The 19,604-nt window shown below is 45.7% G+C and overlaps 1 protein-coding gene across 9 annotated transcripts in view; it reads right to left on the bottom strand.

Annotated features, from left to right (window-relative positions):
• The window catches only part of RBFOX2 (RNA binding fox-1 homolog 2), a 251,899-nt gene that overhangs the window by 41,281 nt on the left and 191,014 nt on the right, over nucleotides 1–19,604 (bottom strand). For 7 of the 9 annotated variants that reach the window (XM_039486737.1, XM_039486767.1, XM_039486760.1 and 4 more), the window contains one exon: nucleotides 17,517–17,663. In XM_039486737.1, the coding sequence (XP_039342671.1) occupies nucleotides 17,517–17,663 (147 nt within the window). The remainder of the gene's footprint in view (nucleotides 1–17,516; nucleotides 17,664–19,604) is intronic. The other 2 variants (XM_039486751.1, XM_039486794.1) reach the window with 1 other exon arrangement.

A 19,604-nucleotide genomic window follows, 5' to 3' on the forward strand; every position in this document is an offset into this window, starting at 1 on the left:
GGACTCCTATTCTTGGGAATCATCTCCCTGCATAAGACAGATAGGAACTTCCCTAAACTCTTAGCTATCTTCAGGTTTGGCAAACGGAAAATGTTCAATAGTCATGAGTAAAACTGTAGGAAATAACGAGCTTGGCGAGAAATTTTTTGAAAAGATTAAATCGTGTTTTTAACTCCCCCACCCACCCTCGAGGCATGTGTGTGAGACCATCAGTGTTGCTAATGCTCGCACATTTATCACGAGTAACACGATGTTCACCTCTGCAGCAGGAGCTCTCTCCAGAGGGCTCACCTGAGATCAGGGCGGCGCTGTACAGACTCACAACTCAGGACAGCTTCTGTCCTGAAGATCTTGCTAACCAGTACAAATGACGACAATAAGTATGATGTGGCAGTTGGAACTGGGATGCACCAAATTATATTTACACACACTCACTGATGACTTCCAGGAGAAAGGCACTGTAGCTCATTAGCAAAGACCTAAGGCATCCAGTCCTCCAGAAATACTAATGTTACACTTCTAGAATGAGGCTTGCTTTTTGGAAAGTTAAATCAATATCTGACCTCCCAGGAACATACAAAGGCTGGGTTCTCCACTGTGTGGATACAGCAATACCTCTTACACAATGCTTTCAAACACACACGACAGTATAAGTGCTCTCCCCATATCGTCCTTTAAGGGACAGCTCAGATCAACCAAAATACAAACACCAAAAATGCAATACAAACAAACATCCAAACTCACTTCTGAATATAACGTTTTGGCATATTAAGTAATTCTAACAAATAGAGTCATTCCAGGGTCCTTACATTAACTATATATTATATTCAAAAATTCACCTGAATAACTATAATACATTCAAAAAATGTCAAAAAAAAAGTTACCTTTGAAAAATCAGTCACTCAAAAGTTAAGAAATGCCAGAACTAAGATTGCCTGTGTAACTTTAATTCAACCCCTTGTGCATATGCATTATGATTCAGTCCAATTATGTGATCTCTCACTGTTTCTTCCACAGGACCCTGGCCTCATTCAGCATGGTAGTTATTGAGTCTGTTGTCTACAGGACCCATCTCATTTGTTGCAGAGTTGGAAGGGATCTAGTGAATTTTCTTTGTACCCATTTTGAGAGATCTGGGGACCGATTTGCAGAAGTGTTGAGAACTCACAACAGCAAATGAAGGTGACTGGAACATATAAAGTGATGTAAAAATGCCAAGTACCCTTAAAAATCAGGCCTTAGGTGTCTCAACTTGTGCACACTAAATCAGTGGATATTTCTGACAATTTTAGACCTCTCTCTCTCTCTGTGCGCCAGTTTCCCATCTATAAAGTGGGGATAACAACACAACTTCACTCTACAAGGGTGTTGTGTGGATAAATTCATTAATGTTTGTGAAACATGTAGATACTATGGTGAATTCACAATAGGAATGGGCATGAGGAAATTAATTTTGTATTCGGTGCAAAGTTTGGATGTGTGTTAAATAAGGCTTGGGGCTACACACTGAGGAAGACAAAGAGAAATATTTAATAACTCCCCATTCATTGGGCAATGTCCACCATTTTGAGCACTGAATAAGGCAGGGGTGCTCTGGAAAAATGCGTAATTAATTAGGGTTGCCAACTTTCTAGTTGCACAAAACCAAGCACCCTAGGCCCCACCCCCGCACACTACATTCCCCCTCCCTCAGTGGCTCGCTCTCCCCCACCCTCACTCACTTTCACTGGGCTGGGGCAGGGGGGTTGGGTGTAGGAGGGGGTGAGGATTCTAACTGGGGGTGTGGGCTCCAGGGTGGGGCAAGAAATGAGGGGTTAAAGGTGTGGGAGGGGGCTCGGGGCTGGGGGGTGAGCCTGAGAGAGTCGGAATGTGAGAGAGTTGGAGTGCGGGAGGAGCTGTGGGTTGAGGTGCAGGAGGGGGTGAGGGCTCTGGGGTCGGGCTGGGGATGAGGAGTTCACGGTGTGGGAGGGGGCTCTGGGCTGGGGGAGGGAGGTGAGGGCTCTGGGCTTGGGCTGGGGGGTTTGAGGTGCAGGAGAGGCCTCCAGGTTTGGGAGATCTCAGGGCTGGGGGCTTGGGCTTACCTCCAGTGGCTCGTGGTCAACAGCGTAGCGTGGGGGCTAAGGCAGGCTGCCTGCCTGTCCTGACATTGCATTGTGCGCCCCCCCCAGAAGCAGACAGCAGTTCCAGCTCCTAGGCAGAGGGGCCAGGAGGCTCCACGCGCAGCTCTCGCCTGCAGGCACCGCCCCTCCCCCCCGCTTCCATTGGCCGGGAACCGGGGAGGGGGTAGCGCGCAGAGCCCCATGCCCCTCCACCTAGGAGCCAGACCTCATGGCCACTACTGGGACGCAGCGTGGTGCCAGCCAGGACAGGTAGGAACTAGCCTGCCTTAATGCCACAGAACCACCAACCAGACTTTTAACGGCCCAGTTGGCGGTGCTGACCGGAGCCATCAGGGTCCCTTTTCGACCAGGTGTTCCGGTCGAAAACCGGACACCTGATCACCTTAATCAGGAGAAAGATGAGATATATGCTTTGCCAGAGGGTTTCACAGCTATTTATTGACAGCATAGAAATGAATCGGGGTAGCCAGGGTTCAAATTTCAAGTTCTGGAGGGAAGCATATGCTAAATAGCTATAAACACTTCTGCCCCCACCTTCACCCCTAGTTTATGCCCCCTCCCCACTCTGCACCCATCCATGCCCCCTGATCCTACCCCTCCTCCATGCCTTTCCCTATATACCCTCACCCTATGGCTCCTTCCCCCACTTCACTCCCCTCAAACTCCTGCTCAACCCTCTGCATTCCAGTCAGGCTGTTTCTTCCTCCTCCACACTGCCTGGACACTGGGGCAGGGGTGCCGCAGGGAGGACAAAGAACAGCACCACTGGCTCCTGGAAGCTAGGAGGAGCAATTGAAAGAGAACTGCAGCTCAGCTGCTGCAATCCTGGGATGGAGCATGCCCAGAATAGATGGAATCTTCAGAAAATTTATCTGCCAGCAGCTAACAAGTGCTTACTGAGCTTGCATAAACTGCAATTTCCAGAGGCCTATAACTTGGCCCAGGTTGGGAGGATTTTCATGAGGATGGCAAAAGACAAATCCCTAACTCTTGCACAACACCCCCTGCCAAATTTCAAGTCCCTGCTCCAGATATACAACAAAATGGTTGTAAGATTTTTTTAACATGGGCAATACAACATATTTTTCCTGAATCTCATTTTTGGAAACAACTACACCATTTTAGCTGAAACTTTCACAAAAAATCAGGCAGTCACCCAGGATAGAAAATTTCAGCCTACATAGTAAAAGTTTTGCAAAGTTATAAGCAACTGAAAACAGGGTCTTATACCGCAAGTGTTAGGTGAAGATGGTAGTGACACCTATTATTAAGGTTGCCCATAATATACACGCACATAAAACACACACAAAAGAACATTACTTAGGTTGCAGAGTCAAGCACTTGACAGGAAATGCCAGATTTATGGTTGCCCACTCAAACTTAATTCTGTCCCCCTGTGCATCCATCCTGTGCACTGAATGGGGCAGGTGCTCTGTGGGGAAAAGATATGTGATCATGTAATTAAAGACTGGCATAATGCATAATAGAAGGGAGCAGAATTAAGGTTGTGTGAGCAACCACAAATCTGGGATTTCCTAATTTTTAAGTGCTTCATTTTGCAACCTAAATTACTTTCTCAAGAGATTTTTTTAAAATATAATAATGTTCTCGATTTTTTAAATGGAAAAAGGTAAAAACAAATAACGTTCTGTGCAACTGTAACCACGCCCAATCATGCACCATCAGCAGAGTTCAACCTTGAACATGCAGCAGTACAGCACAGACTGCTACCACTTGAACTAGAGGCCTAACTACATTAGTTGGCAGCAGCAGAAGGCTGTTCTCCCAGAGGGAGGATGGACTGCTAGGTCAAGCACTGGGTATTCCAGCCTGGCCTGCTCCTCTCTTTCCCACTTAGGAGTGGTGGGGAATGCCTGCTCACTGTATCTCCAGAGGTCAGGGGATTGGCTGCTGGGCTGGAGGGAACCTGGCCTGTCTTTCTCCTTCTCCTGTGGGAAGTTGGAGGAACTCCAGCCCCATTTTGTACCTGGGGCCAGGTGCTGCACTGGTGGAGGGAGAGGAGAAAAGAGCCTAGCTAGTTCCTGTTTCACGTGGTGCCTCCAGAGAAGGGTCTGAGCCACTGGGGCCATGAGCTGGCTCCGGGGAGCCCAGCCTGGCTCTTCTACCCCACTCTTCCCACTAGTGTCGTCTTGCTGCTGTGGCAGTGTCATGAGCCCAGCTTTACGATGTTCATGTGTTTCATTTTTTTCATGCTGTCAAAATTATCCTGAGGAATGAAAAGCAGAGAAGTGAAACGGTGAATTTTAACAGTTTACATCTCAGCAAAAGGTTGAATAGCATCTCACAGGATAAAGAAAAGATATTTCTGTAGCTGGAGAGTGTTCCTCCTGCCAGATATCAACAGCTTTCTGTAAACAATGGAAGAGTGAGTGAGTTTCTTTATAACGGAAAATATTAGGCAATTTAACCATAGGAGTTGTTACCAACTCCCCTGTCGTATTTTTTTTTAAGTTGTCAACAAGTGACCTTCTCCTGGGTGCCCTCTCTCAGCCTCAGAATGGCCCTACAAGCAGTCCTTTGCCTCATTTTCCCCCTTCAGGGGACTTCCTCAATAATTCAAACACTTCCATCCATTCCCATCCCCTATCAGGTTCTGTTGTAACAACTTAAACATTCATAATAAAGTTTTCAAGTCCATCCTTTCCAAGTTTCAGGTTTCTCTGCTGGAGCCTATTTGCTCCCAGCAGCCTCTCTTCTCCCTGAGAATACTCTCTGCAGCTTCCTCCTGCTCTTATAGGAAAATCAAGTGATTCCTGCTCAGGTATGCTTCCTTAGTAATCAGGATTGGCTGACCCCAGTCCTCTAGCCCTTAAGGTGTAAGCCACCCTTTGGTAGCACAATGAGGCTTTGGTTAATAACAAGGCCTGTACAGAGCAAAGCCATATTAACAGCAGTCACATGGGACTACAACTCTTATTCTTCTTCTGGCTTGCAGCTTACGCACCTGTGGGGAACGGTGGGTGTGTCTTTCTGTCTCTCATTTTGTTTCCCACCCAGAAGGCATGAAGACAGGAGCTTTTCGTGAGAGTTCTTGCAGCAGAGGCCAAAACTGCATTACTTGTGATAAATTTGAGAGATTGCCTTTTGACACACTGGCAGTTTAGTATGGCCCCTCCCTGGCGTTCTGTTCCAACTGGCACTGCCTTGGCTCCCTCTCTAGAGCAGTCACTGTCCGTTCCAAAATGTGCAGGGAAAAAAAGAGTTAGCGCCCCTAAAAATGAAAATCATAAAAATCATAAACCTGAGTTCTCCAGAATTGGCCAGATGACAACAAAAGGGAGAAATAATGTAAGGCTCGACAACCTTCCACCACCACAGAAAAGAACTCCCCCTCCCCTTGGAGAACGCTATGTAAGGCCCGTCCCATCAGCACTCACAAAAGGAATCCATAATTCACATCACCCCATCTCTCTACTTAATCAGTCAAAAGGAGGCGTAGCCATTAGAGACCAAAGCTCCTACACTCTGATACACACAATCAAAACAACTGATAAACTGACTTCCTACCTGTGAAATAATAGGAGTTCCCAGGCTTGAAGTGACTCAGTTGGAATCTCCCACACACAGTCAAAATAAAAAACAGGATGATAGAACTGAAAGGGATTAAATACTTGCAGGGCTGCAGCTCATTATCAACTGAAGAGACAGTAGATTACCTTCAACTAGCCATGGCAGGGCAAACCTCTTGCTCAACAGAACCTGGAAGTTTTTCAATAGGCTAGATCCAAAGAAGGAAGCCACATAGACAGTATGCAACCAGAGAGACAGAAAACGTCATACAAAAATACTGTTTTTTGGTAACCCCAGCAGCCTGAAACCTGCCAGTGAGGTAAAGAGCTCTTGCACTACAAGACAGTGAGTTATACAGATGATTGCTTAGAACCAGGGTAAGTAGAATCACAGTTTGATTGCACTGGCACCTGTGGACAGAATCCATATGTAACTGGATTTCAAAAGTTACAGGTTCACCTAGTTTCATATAGACCTTAGTGTAGCCTTTCCCTGCAACTTAAATAAAAGCCTCAAAGATGTCTCAGCCAGACAACTGACAGTCATCACTACCTTCCACTAGAATAATACTACACAAGTCCCTATGCATTCAAGTGTGCAGACACAATTTTTGTGCAGCAGAAACTATGTTCCCAAGCAAGAAAGGCAGCACAATAGTTGTTGACAGATGTACTGCTACCATTAGCTTAGGACAGACGCTTCTAGTGCTAGAGTTCTACTTCTAGGGTATCCATTTGGACAACGTCTGTTGCTCAAGCAGAGCTGAACACACAGTTCCCAGTTAAACGTCACTATAGAAAGCATATTATTGATGCAAGCAGGGCTGGCTTTACGCCAATTCCTCGGAATCAGGCCCCGCGCTGAAGAGGGCCCCACGCCCGCGCCTAAGGGGGCCCCGCTCTGGGGGTCTTCAGCAGCATTTCGGTGGCGGGGGGTCCTTTGGTGCCGCGGAAGACCCAGAGAGGACGCCCCGCCACCGAAATGCCTCCGAAGCCCCGGACCACTGCCGAGTATTCCAATCAGGCCCCGCGGTTCATAAAGCCGGCCCTGGATGCAAGGTGTCAAGATAATGCCAGTGCCTCCTGTAACAGTAGTCACTAGAATCGGCATACACTGACCACCCCCCTCCCACCACATGACAGGGAGGAGGATGACCTTTTGCAACCCTGACCCTTAGGACCAGGGAATAAAGAGCAGTCTCTACCAGTACTACTGCGTGTCACAGCTTTTATTATACCTCCTTACACCTATATCTGAGAATGTGGGACCAGAGTCAAGTACAAGGGGCATGTTCAGGGTGGGGAAGCAGATAACAGTGTCTTGACATCCCAAAGGTTAGGGGCCCTTCCATAACTATGTCTAATGCATGCCGAGCAAGAAGATGGCAGACCCTTGGACAGCAGCTATACTTTTCTTTGTTTTCAGCTCCTGCATTCCTCACTGAATCAAGACCTATAGTTTAGTTTTCTCTATCATATTGTTTCCCCACTGAACTGCACTCAGCAGGAGTAAGACTCCTATCTTCACCAATTGTGAACACCAAAAACATTCACCATACTAGGTGTGGATTTAGGGTCATTTAGTGGAAAAGAAGAAGAAATGGTTACCTTACTACAACTGTGGTTCTTCGAGATGTGATGCAGATGTGTATTCCAAGCAGGTGTATGCGTGCGTTGGAGCCAGAGACTTTTGCCTAGCAGTGCCTGTAGAGCGGCAGTACGCACGGCCCGATCCACCTCAGTCCTTTCTTATCAAATGTCCAGTGAAAGACTCTGATGCAAAGGGGATGGCAGGTGGGTTGTGGAATATACTTCTGCATCACACCTCAAAGAACTGGTGATAGTAAGCAACCATTTCTTCTTCTTCAAGTAGATGCAGATGTTATTCCAAGAAGGTGACTAGTACATCCAACCAGAGGCTCAGCTTGGAGTCTACCTGAACAAAGATTGCAGGACCGCTCTTCTGATATTAGTGTCCACTCTGGAAGAAGCGGTGATCACATAATGGTCTGTAAAAGTATGCATGAACGACCCTGTGGTCGCCCTACAAATGTCCAATATGGACATGTCATTGAGGAATGTCACGATGTTGCCTGTGCTGTCGTTGAATGCACGTATATCTGTTAAGGAGGTGGAGCTGACACTTTATTGTATGCAGTTCTGAGGCAAGATGTTTATCCATCTAGAGATGGTCTGCACAGTGACTGCTTGTGCCCTTCATGCGGTCCACATACGATAAGAAACAGGCGAGGCAAAGCACAAAACTGTTCCGTCCTGTTCAGATAGAAAGCTAGAGAGAGTCTGATGTCTAGCGTATGGAGGCATTGCTCTTCCGGGGAGGAATGCACCTTAGGAGAAAATACAGGCAAATATACCACCTGGTTCAAGTGAAACTGAGACACCATCTTGAATACAAACTTCAGGTATGACCAAAGCGTAACCTTGTCCCTGGAAAACTGTGTGTAAGAAGGCCAAGCCATCAGGGTCTGCAGCTCTCATCCTCTCCTGGCAAAGGTAATGACTATCAAGAATGCAGTTTTCTGAGACAGGAGGGACAGCAGGCAGGAAGTGAGGGCTCGAATGGAAACCCCATTAGAGTTGCTAAAAATGTGTTCAGATATCACAAGGGGGCTGGGCTCTCCATTTCTAGTACATGCAGGCACTTTACAATGAGATGCTGTAAAGGCTGACTCTGACAGGAAATCCTTAGATCCCTAGCTTTCATTAATTACAGTGGTTTGGAAAGGGTTAAATCTTTTTCCCCACCCACACGACATCACTGAGGTTCATTTCTATGTCTGCTCCAGACTGCACAAAAACATTAGCTGATGCTTCATGCTTGGGGACAGAGCTGACCTCTGGGTTGCCATTCTATCCTTGAGGGACTTCTTCCCCACCATCACTTTCACTCCTTCCCCCCTTTCATTGCTGTCTACCCGATTTCACCCTTTGCACAGTATTTTTGGAAAACCACTCGAGGCAAGGGCTTTGAGTCTCTCAGAGATTATGTTGAGGAGATCAGACCTGACACACAAAAGGGGTAGGGAGGAGAAGGAGGCTTGCAATCACCCACAGCTGAAAACTCAAACAACCATGAGTCCCCTGAAGGAGACAGAAGGTTTGTTTCAATATGAGTCACCTAAGGAAAAGCCTCCCGCTTCCTGTTAAGAGTGGGAGTGAGGGGGTGCTCAGGAAGCCCCATATTACTGCTCCAGGCTGTGAATGTGTTAAGAGAAGCAGCACTGACAGGGTAAAAGGGAGCAGAGAGGCGTCATTGATTGTTTCTCTGTCAAAGCTGAAGTTTCTCAGTGCTGAAAAATGGCATGTAACTGAATTTGTGCTCAGAAGATACAGTTCTGATAGACCACTCCTGAAAAGCTCATACCTTTCTCGCTGGACATACAGATATGCTGAGCACACTGGCACTGAGATTTACTAGTCACAATTCTCCCCTTAAATCCATGCCACTGAGCTGGCTCTCTAGCTGTTGTTACTGCTGATCTAAGTCAAGTCACTTTAAAGCACCAAATCACTTGGTGGAGAATGAAAATTAACAAGTAAAACATTTGTTTTTCCTCCATGTAACATAACATGGCATTACCTGGGCCTCAGTGAAGGATAGGAAATCCCTACTGTAAGTACCCAGCAGTTACAATGTGCTTTCTGGAAGAAACCTCATAAAACAGAAGTGTGGTTATTCAATGTGCCTCAGTTTCCCCATTAGTAAAATGCAGATGATAATGTTAGGTGCTCAGACACAATGGTGATGAGCCTGAATAGCTGACTCAACGGATAGAGGCTCCTGAATCCCCAGGCTGCCAGGGCTGTGTGTGTGTGTGTGTGTGTCACACTAGAAATAAACCCAAGTCATCTGCATAGCAGTGGATTGTGCTGCAATCTACATTAACTGCCTGGAACTCAAAACGAGGTCTCTCTCAGTGCCTACTCCCACCCTGGTGCAAAAGAACAGGACTTACCCTGATCTTCCACAGTGCACAGCACTCCCAGCTCCTACTGGTCAGCAGAGTTGGAGACCAGTGCTGGTTGTTTTAATATTATTGCACATTTCATTCACTTCACACTGGCCAACATGTGAACTGAGAGCCCACTTCTGCTCTCATTTAAACCACTGTTAATTAAAAATCCATGAATTTCAGAGATTAACAGTATTGTAATTGCTAATGAGACACAAACCAGAATCATAGAAATGCAGGACTGGAAGGGACCTTGAGAAATCATCAGTCCAGTCCCCTGCACTGTGGCAGGGGAAAGTAAACTTAAACCATCCCTGACAAGTATTTGTCCAGCCTTTTTAAAAAAACCTAGTGATGGGGATTCCACAACCTCCCCTGTAAGCTTGCTCCAGAACTTAACTGTCCTTCTAGTTAGAAAGTTTTTCCTAATATCTAACCTAAATCTCCCTTACTGATGTTTAAGCCCATTACTTCTTGTCCTACCTTCTGTGGACATGGAGAACAATTGATCACAATCCCTTTTCTAGCAGCCTTTAACATATTTGAAGACTGTTATCAGGCCCCTCCCCTCTGTCTTCTTTTCTCAAGACTAAGGGCATATCTACACTTACCTCCAGAGCGATCGATCCAGTGGGGTTCGATTGAGCGCTCTCCCGTTGACTCCGGAACTCCACCGGAGCGAGAAGTGTAGGCGGAGTCAACGGGGGAGCATCAGCAGCCAACCTACCGCAGTGAAGACACGGCGGTAAGTAGCTCTAAGTACGTCGACTTCAGCTACGCTTTTTTTGGCAAGTGCATCACATTGATGACTAATTCAATTTGTGATCTACTGTAACCCCCAGATCCTTTTCAGCAGTACCATCACCTAGCCAGTTAGTCTCCATTTTGTAGTTGTGCAGATTGTTCCTTCCTAAATGAAGTAATTTGCACCTGTCTTTATTGAATTTCATATTGTTGAATTCTGACCAATTCTTCAAATTGCCAGGGTCCTTTTGAATTCTAATCCTCTCCTCCAAAGGGCTTGAAAACCCTCCCAGCTTGGTGTCCTCTGCAAATTTTATAAGCAAACACTCCACTCCATTATCCAAGCCATTAATGAAAATATTGATGAGTTCCTGACCCTGGACTGACCCCTGTGGGACCCCATTAGATATGCCCTCCCAGTTTCACAGCGAACCACTGATTATTACTAAGTATGATCTTTCAACCAATTGTCCACTCACCTTATAGTAATTTCATCTAGACCACATTTCCCTAGTTTGCCTATGAGAATGCCATGCAGGACTATGTCAAAAGCCTTACTAAAATCAAGATATAGCACATCTGCTGATTCTCCCTATCCACTACACCAGTAACCCCATCAAAGAAGAAAATTGGGTTGGTTTGGCATGATTTGTTCTAGACAAATCCATGCTGACTATTCCTCATAAAAAGCAGTTACTCACCCTGTACTGTATCTGTTGTTCTTTGTGATTTGATGCAGACATGCATTCCATGTAGGTGTGTGTGCGCCCAGCACACCAAAGCCAAAGAACCTTTCCTAGCAGTACTCGTAGGGGTGGCGCTCACACCCTGTGGCCCTAGCTCCTCTCCCGGCTAAATAAAGGCGGTGCTTCCCCAATCCCCCTCGGTTCTTTCACACCAAACATCAAGAGTACAGACTCTGATGCTGAGGGTGGGTTGTAGAGTACAGGTCTGCATCACATCTCAATGAACATCAGCTACAGTGCAGGTAAGTAACCATTTTTAATTCTTCGAATAGATGCAGCCATATATTTCCAGGCAGGTGACTCACAAGCAGTACTCGTGGGAGATGGAGTTCAGAATCTGTTTAACAAGGACTCCAGGAATGCCTTCCCAAAATTTGCATCTGATCTAGATGCAGTTAAAATGGTGTAATGGGTTGTAAGAGTACGTATAGAGAACCAAGTGGCAGCCCTGTAAATGTCCACTATAGGAATGTCACTTAGAAATGCCATCAACGTTGCTTGGCCCCTTGTGGAACGAGCTTGCACCTTTTTAGGATGCATAGTCTGAGCTATTTCGTATGCTGGCATGACATAGGAAGTACCATCTGGAGATTGTCAAGAGACTGCATGTCCCTTCATTCAGACCGCATCTGAAGCAAACAGATGAGATGAAGAATGGACAAATTTAATCCTATCCTGACTTCCAATCTGTGACGACGCTGCTCCTCTGGGGTTGAATGCAGCTTAGGGAAGAACACTAGCAGATCTATAACTTGGTTCAAATCAGACTGAGAAATCACATTAGGAAAAAACTTAGGGTGCAATCACAGGTCACTTTATCTTTGGAAAATTGCATGTAAGCAGGCTCTGCCATCAAAGCTTGCAACTCTCTCCTTGCAGATGTTATCACTACAAGGAAAGTGATTTTCTGACGTAGAAGGGAGAAAGAAGTTGCCAGAGGCTCAAATGGAAGTCCCAAAAGAGCAACTAAGAAAGCATTAAGATCCCACAAAGGAATCAGTTCTTTATCTGGTGGGTGGAGATGAGTGACACTTTTTCAAGAACCTCAACACCATGGAATTTGAAAATACCAACTTCCAAAGGATGAATGGATGGATGGCATGCTGAAATTGCCACCAGATGCACTCTCAAAGAACTATGTGCAAGACCAGAAGACTGAAGGTGTAACAACAGGTCCTGGATTCAAGCCATCATTGATTGAACTCCTCAGGCTAACAACCACATTGAGATCCACTTTCACCCACATTGGTGGAGGGCTTTCTACTATTGAGCAAAACTTGCTGGACCATCTCCGAACGTCCTTACTCCTTCTTATCTAGTTGCAACATCCATGCTGTGAGATGAGATGAGTGCTGGATGCAAAACCTGCCGGTGATGCTGAGTCAGGAGATCAAGATGAAGAGGAAAGGATATGGGAAGCCATAACAATAATGCGAGGAGGTTGGAGAAACAACACTGTCTTGGCCCTGCTGGAGCAATAAAAATAAGCTTGGCAGAGTCCAATTTCAGTTTAAGAATGACCTGCGGGATGATTGGAATTTGAAGGAAAACCATACAGGGATGACAATTCCCAACCCAGGCAGAAAGGTCAAGAAGCCTGGACAGAGACCCCTTCAGAAGCAAAACAGCTGGCATTTCTTCTTGTCTTCCATTGCAAACAGGTTGACAGCTGGGATGCCCCAAAACAAAGATTGACCATAAAACTCTGGGCTTCAGGGACTATTTGTGATTCAGGGAGAAATTTCTGTTGAAATGATCCATCACGTGATTCTGGATCCCACATAAGCGATCAGCCACAGGGGTAATGTTTTCCCTGATGCAAAACTGCCAGAGCCTGATCGCCTCTTGACACATCACGTTGGAGTGTGCTCCCCCATGTCTGTTCACATACAGTAATACATTGTGGTGGTATTATTGGTAAGGATGTGCACTGCCAAGTCCCTGATGTGATCCTGAAGTACCTGACAGCCACTGTAGATAGCATGAAGCTCTAGGACACTGATATGCAGAGAAGCTTCCTCCTCTGACCACAGTCCTTGAACTTTCAGTGACCCCAGATGTGTTCCCCAATCTATTAAGGAGGCAACAATGACAAGAAGCCTGGTCGGTGAGGACAGAGAGAAAGGAACGCCCAAAGGGTCATCCAAGCAGGGCCAGCATTAGACTCATTGGGGCCCAGGGCAGAAAGCCAAAGCCCCACCGCATGGCGGTGAAGTCCAGGGCCCTGAGCCCCACCACCTGGGGCTGAAGTCAAAGCCTGAGTAACTTAGCTTCACGGGGGCCCCTGTAGCATAAGACCCCAGGCAGTTGCCCTGCTTGATACCCCCTAATGCTGGCCCTGGCTTTTATATGCAGAAAACCAGTTATTGTGGCACAGGTAGGCCGTGGAGTTTTTACAGCATGTTGGAGGGCCTTAGAAAGAAAAAGGTTGAGAACCCTTGCCATACACCACTGGAAAGAGTCCAGGATTGGCAGAGGACGTTGAACTAGTCTGTCCAAGGGATGACAGTTTGAATGATACACCAACTTCAGCCACATATGAAAAGGACGAGGGCACTACCTGGCATATTGGACTACCTATGTGCATGCAGCATATGGCCTAGAAACCTCAGGCATACTCAAGCTGTGGTTGAGGATTGAGACTGCAGTTCCAGACAAAGATGGTGAATCATGTGGAACCAGTTGGTTGGCAGAAACTGTCTCAAACTCAGAGTCTAGTGGGGCCCCACAAAACTCAATTCTTGTAAGTCTGAACCAATGTTTACTTCCCACTGTTTTGGATGAGACCTAGATGACCGAGTAAGCGTAGCGTGAACTGAAGGTGAGAGGATTTTGTCTCTGGACTTGCCCCTCAGTACCAAAGCGTACAGATACAAGGAGCTATAAATTACCCTCTTCCAGAGGTACTTCTCACCACAATTGTGCACTTGGTTAAAACCCAGGAAGCAGAGGACAGATGAAAGGAAGCATGGTGTACTGATAGTGCTGGTCTACCATGACAAACCTGAGAAACCTCCTGTGGCTCAGAAGAATTGCTAGATGGAAATAAACATCCTGAAGGTCCAGGGCAGCAAGCCAATCACTGTGATTTAACACAGAGAGAATGGTTGCTAGGGTGACCTCACATATCTGACGTTCTATCAGACAACAACAAAGAGGAGGACAACCCCAATCTGGATCTCGAGGAGTCCCAAAGATTCTGCAGTGAGAACAGAGGAGCTAGCCCCAACAGGGTGAACAAATGATTGGACTCATCCGAAGCCCAACACGGAGGCCAGCATCACTGCTGAAGAGGAATGGGGAATCGATGGTAGTGAGCGAGACACACTCCAACTCAGTACTGGGAGAGGCACCCAGAGTGGTACCAAACTCAACAATGGGACCCCCTAAAAGTGCAATGACGGTGCCAAAGGACACACCAGCATCGAGGGGGCCTTTGATGTTGGGCCAAGCATCAGCCTCAACTCCATAGTTTGGGACATGGGCAGGGCATGTTGCCGTGCTAACGAACCCAGCAGCTTTGCAACATAGCCAGAAGGTGCCAAAGACGTAATAGAGAACAAAGTAGTAGAAGCTATGGTACTGGAAAACTCCTGAAGTAGTGAAGAGTCAGGGACTGAGCAGCAAAGCAGGTCTGATGCCTGCCGATATGCCACTGGTGCGGAGACAGTTAACACTGGTGCCAGCATCGTCAGTACCAGATTCAACAGATGCTCCATGGTTGGAACCAGGGAGTCAATTGGACCAGCTCTCGCTAATCTCGGTGCAGTACCAGGGACTAGTTAGACAACCTGCTCCACCCCACATGCTGGAAGGAGTGTGATGTTGGTCATCACTCCTCTTAGAAGAAGCAGAACAGTCTCCCGAGCCTGAAATGGTTCCGATTAGTCTTCTAGGATGTCTTTCTCGCTGTACTGCAGGAACAACAACTCCTCTTTCTCTTGGATGAAACACCAGAGTCCGAACATGGAACAGCATTGCTTGCTGGTTCTGAAGGCAACCACTGATAAGACGAGGGCCTTGGTGCTGAAGTGACCTGATGGTCTACTCCAGAAGGTGTTGCTTTGGCTGTAAGTTTCTTGATACCTGAATCTTCTTTTTGAATGATTTACAGATGGAGAACAATTCCTCAATGTATCCCTCACTGAGATACAACAAGCACCTCATATGGGGATCACTATTAAGGAGGGGCCTCCCACATGATGGACAATGCTTGAACCTGGTGAGGGCAACACACAGGGAAACCAACTAATCTAATGCTTTACTACTAAGGGACTATTAACTACTATTCTAGAGGAAAAACTCAGAAAAACTGACACTGAAAACATAAGGTGAAACACCACACATAGCTCTGACTCTAGCCACGGGTGGGGAGAAGGAACTGAGGTGGGTTGGGGCAGTGCCACCCTTATATAGCCAGGGTAGACACTAAAGCCACAGGGCACAAGCACCGCCCCTGCAGGTACTGCTAGGCAAAGTTCTCCGGCTTCAGTGCACTGAGCATGCACACGCCTACGTGGAATACAAGGCCACATCCACTTGAAGAACCACCCTATTATCCTCCAGATGCTTACAAATTGATTAATAATTTGTTTCCAGTATTATTTTTCCAGGTATCAAAGTTAGGTTGACTGGTCTATAAGACCTTGCGTCCTCTTTGTTCCCCTTTTTAAAAAGAGGGGCTATATTTGCCCTTCTCCAGTCTTCTGGGACTTCACCTGTCCTCCAAGAGTTCTCAAAGATAATTGTTAATAGTTCCAAGATTACTTCATCTAGTTCCTTAAGTATCCTAGGATCAATTTCAGCAGGACCTTCCAACTTGAATAAATCGAACATATCTAACTAGTCTTCAATTTGTTCTTTTCCTATTTTGGGTAGCATTCCTTCTCCTTCCCCCTTGTTAATATTAATTGTGTTGACTATTGGATCACCATTATTGTTTTAGTGACAACTGAAGCAAATTAGGCATTAAATACCTCAGCTTTCTTGATGTCATCAGTTGTTAGTGTTACTTCCCCACTAAGTAGTGGACCTACACTTTTCTTTGTCTTTCTCTTGCTCATAATGTGTTCAAAAAACTTCTCCTTGTTGCCTTTTATGTCCCTTGCTGGGTGTAACTCAAAGGCTAAGTGCCTTAGCCTCTCTGTTTTGTGCCGACATGCTTGTGCCATTCTTTTATGCTTCTCCTTAGCAATTTGTCATTATTTCCACTTTTTGTAGAATTCATTTTTGATTTTCAGGTCATTAAAGAACTCCTGATGGAGCCAAATTGACCTCTTACTATTCTTCTGATCTTTCCTTTGCATCGGGATAGTTTACTGATGTGAATTAGGTATGGTTTTATAGGACACCTGCCTCATTCAGTGAATACTGTTCAAGCTGTACAGTGACTGAAGCAAGAGTCCTGCAGAACCAGTAGTAGGCAATGGTGCAGTTAGAAATGATTTAACACATACCTTCAGGGAACAACTATCAAAGTTGCATGAACAACCTTAACATTGTATTTCCTGACTTGAGTTCTTCAGTCTGCAGCCTTAGTATGCAACAAAGTTTTGTTTTGTTTTATTAAATAGAATTCCCTAGATTTTGTTAAAAGAAAAACAAAAAGCTTAATTACATGGAACTATTTGCAGACAACACTAGTACACTGTCAGCCACACAGGATGAGCAGCCAACAAGCCAAAGGTTCCTGTGGATTGTATAGACCCTTCACTTGAAGCACAGCTCTTGCAAATCCTTGTATCATCCTTTGAATTTGTGTGTGCCCATGGTGGACTAGTCCCTGGCCATACATATGAAGACAGTCTCTGCCTCAAAGAGCTTACAATCTAAGAAGTAGGTAATGTACGAAGGCTGGGTGGAGAGGGGAGCAGGCTAAAAGATACAGTCAAACTACACACAATGTGTATGTTATATACTTTTTAAAATACTGTCCCCACCCCAGTGACTCCTCAAATATTATTTGGCCAATTTCTTCACAGGAATCTCTTCATAAGATCCCAGAAGTTGAGCATAAGGAGGGCCTTAAATGTTTCAGAAAGTTTGTAAGCAATTGAAAAACAACGCTTTAGAATGGAAACACTAAATCAACCTTAGCTATGAAGTCTTATTTTCACTAGGCAACAAGGCAGAATTTTATCAATTGTTTGCTAACACATGATAAAATCTTAGTGCAGAAAGGGCAAGTGATAGCAAGTAGAGGTAAACCCTACCTAGTGCTTACCTCGCTCTGCTAACATGTGAAAAATACAAATTGCCCTGTTCACACTGGGATTTTACCACATTAATACACACATAGTAAAAACACCTTTTTTCCTATCGTGGACACACCATCAGTGTCACCGTGTACTGTACTTGTAGCGAAGTAGAGTCTATTGTTCCTTAAGGGCTTCGGTAACTTACCCCAAACATCTGTCGGAGATCTGGATCTCGGAAGCGGAAGGGAATGTTAGAGACATGAAGCCGCTTTGGAGTGGACTTGCTCTCGGTATTCTCACTGCTTTGTGTCTGTGACTGCTGTCCATCTGTCTGTGCCCCTCCTTCTGTCTGCTGAAATCAAACAGTGACAAAACGAGAAGTGAAGAGAAATCATACCAATTCCAGCCAACCCTTATGAGGTTGTCTCTGCCTATGGATTTACACTACACTTGTAACTGTGACACAGTAAGTTTGATAAACCGAGCAACCAACTGATCTTTTATTTCTCCCTCCTTTACATGAGCAAATAGTAAGAGGATCTTAGCTGTCTTTCTCTCCCCTCCTCCCACAATATAATCTTTTATCTTAGTAGGTTTCTTTTTTTAAAAGTAGTTTCTCCTCTCTTTCCCTTGGCTTTTCTTCCCCCTTGTTACCATGGGAAAGCTACAGTGAAGAGGTGGGTCTTCTTTTTTGTCCCCATGCTGGCAAGTATTATTATTCTAATCTATTATAGCAGCATGTTGATGCAATAATCAAAATCCCACGACTGAGGTGCAGCTCTCCAACAGACTGTCAGCAATGCACCCCCAGGCAAAACTGCATCTGTTCTGCTGTGTTCCATTCAGAGAAGTACCACCTCCAAATATGACTTATACTAACATGGTTCAGCCCACAGGCAATGGCTATGCATTCTTATGTTTAATTTATTTTAGTTCATTTTAAATCTACTTCAAGAAATTAAATAAACAAATATAGCCATTTTTAGGTCCACCAAAACTCAAAGAGCCACACTCCTTTTTTGGCTTTGCAGCCAAAACGTACATGCTGCCCCTAAACCTGTTTTGCATCATAGATGATATTGAGGCACAAATTAAGATGTCTTGGTAGGAGGTTTTAACACTGAAATTGAAACAGCCAGATTTATTTAATCTCCATTTGAATCTCTCCTCCAGGAGATTCCACAAGCTGTGTCAAGACTTTGTTAACCCCAGCACGGGGGAAACCCATCCCTTATTCTGAGACATGAAAAATGCACTCACTGACTCATGCTTGCCAGCAGAACAGTGAAATTGATAATAATCTGATCAGTTTTATTGCTGTGTCCCTTTCCAGCAGCTGTGAATGGTATGCCAGGATAATCACCAGAGCGCCTATTCACCCCTTCTTTTGTCACTTGTCTCAGATGAAGGTTTAATGCTTTGGCTGGATGTCTAGTAAATTTCTTAAGCCCTGCTTCACTCTCTCACATGGTGTGGGCTTACTTCTCCCCTTCACCCACAGCAATAGTGAAAACCTATTGTGTGGGAACTCAAAGGGCTAGCAAAGACTAGATTCAGCCTGTTTTAGACACTTGCAAAGACATATCCAGGTCCTAACAGCTTAAAACAATCAAGTGTTTTACTGCTGCTGGACATCCATTTTGTCTATCAAATGTGCAAAGAAATACTTCCCGGGGACTTAACCAAAGACTGGGCTCCTCCACCACTGACTGGACTTACCCAGTGTGTCCTGAACATTGTGCAAAGACTTGGGAGCCTCCCAGGATATGTCTACACAGCAAAGAAAAACCCCTGGCTGGCCTGTGCCAGCCGACTTGGGTTCACGGGGCTCGGGATATGGGGCTCTTTCATTGCTGTGTAGACTTCCAGGCTTGGGCTGGAGCCCAGGCTCTAGGACCCTGAAAGGTGGGAGGGTCCCAGAGCCTGGGCCCAGAAGCCTACACAGCAATGAAACAGCCCTGCAGCCCCAGTTGGCTGGTATGGGCCAACCGTGGCTGCTTCTTTGCTGTATAGACATAGCCCCAAAGACCTGAAAAGGGGCATCTCTCCATTGCTATACAAAATGGGCAACAGTAGCACTGAAATTCTCTCAGCCAGAAGCCTCTCTCGGACACACACACGAGTTATACAGGACCAACAATAGCATGTTAACAGTGAACACTGTGGCCTCGGCATGCTGATCAAAGCAACGGCAGCTTTCCATTTCACTTCACTTAAGCGATGCAGGCAGTACAAATGAATGTGATCCATTTGGTATAAACTAGCGGTGAGAGGGAAAGTGGAATGGCATGGC

Source organism: Mauremys reevesii, linkage group 1, assembly GCF_016161935.1.
Source record: "Mauremys reevesii isolate NIE-2019 linkage group 1, ASM1616193v1, whole genome shotgun sequence".
Lineage (NCBI taxonomy): Eukaryota > Metazoa > Chordata > Testudines > Geoemydidae > Mauremys > Mauremys reevesii.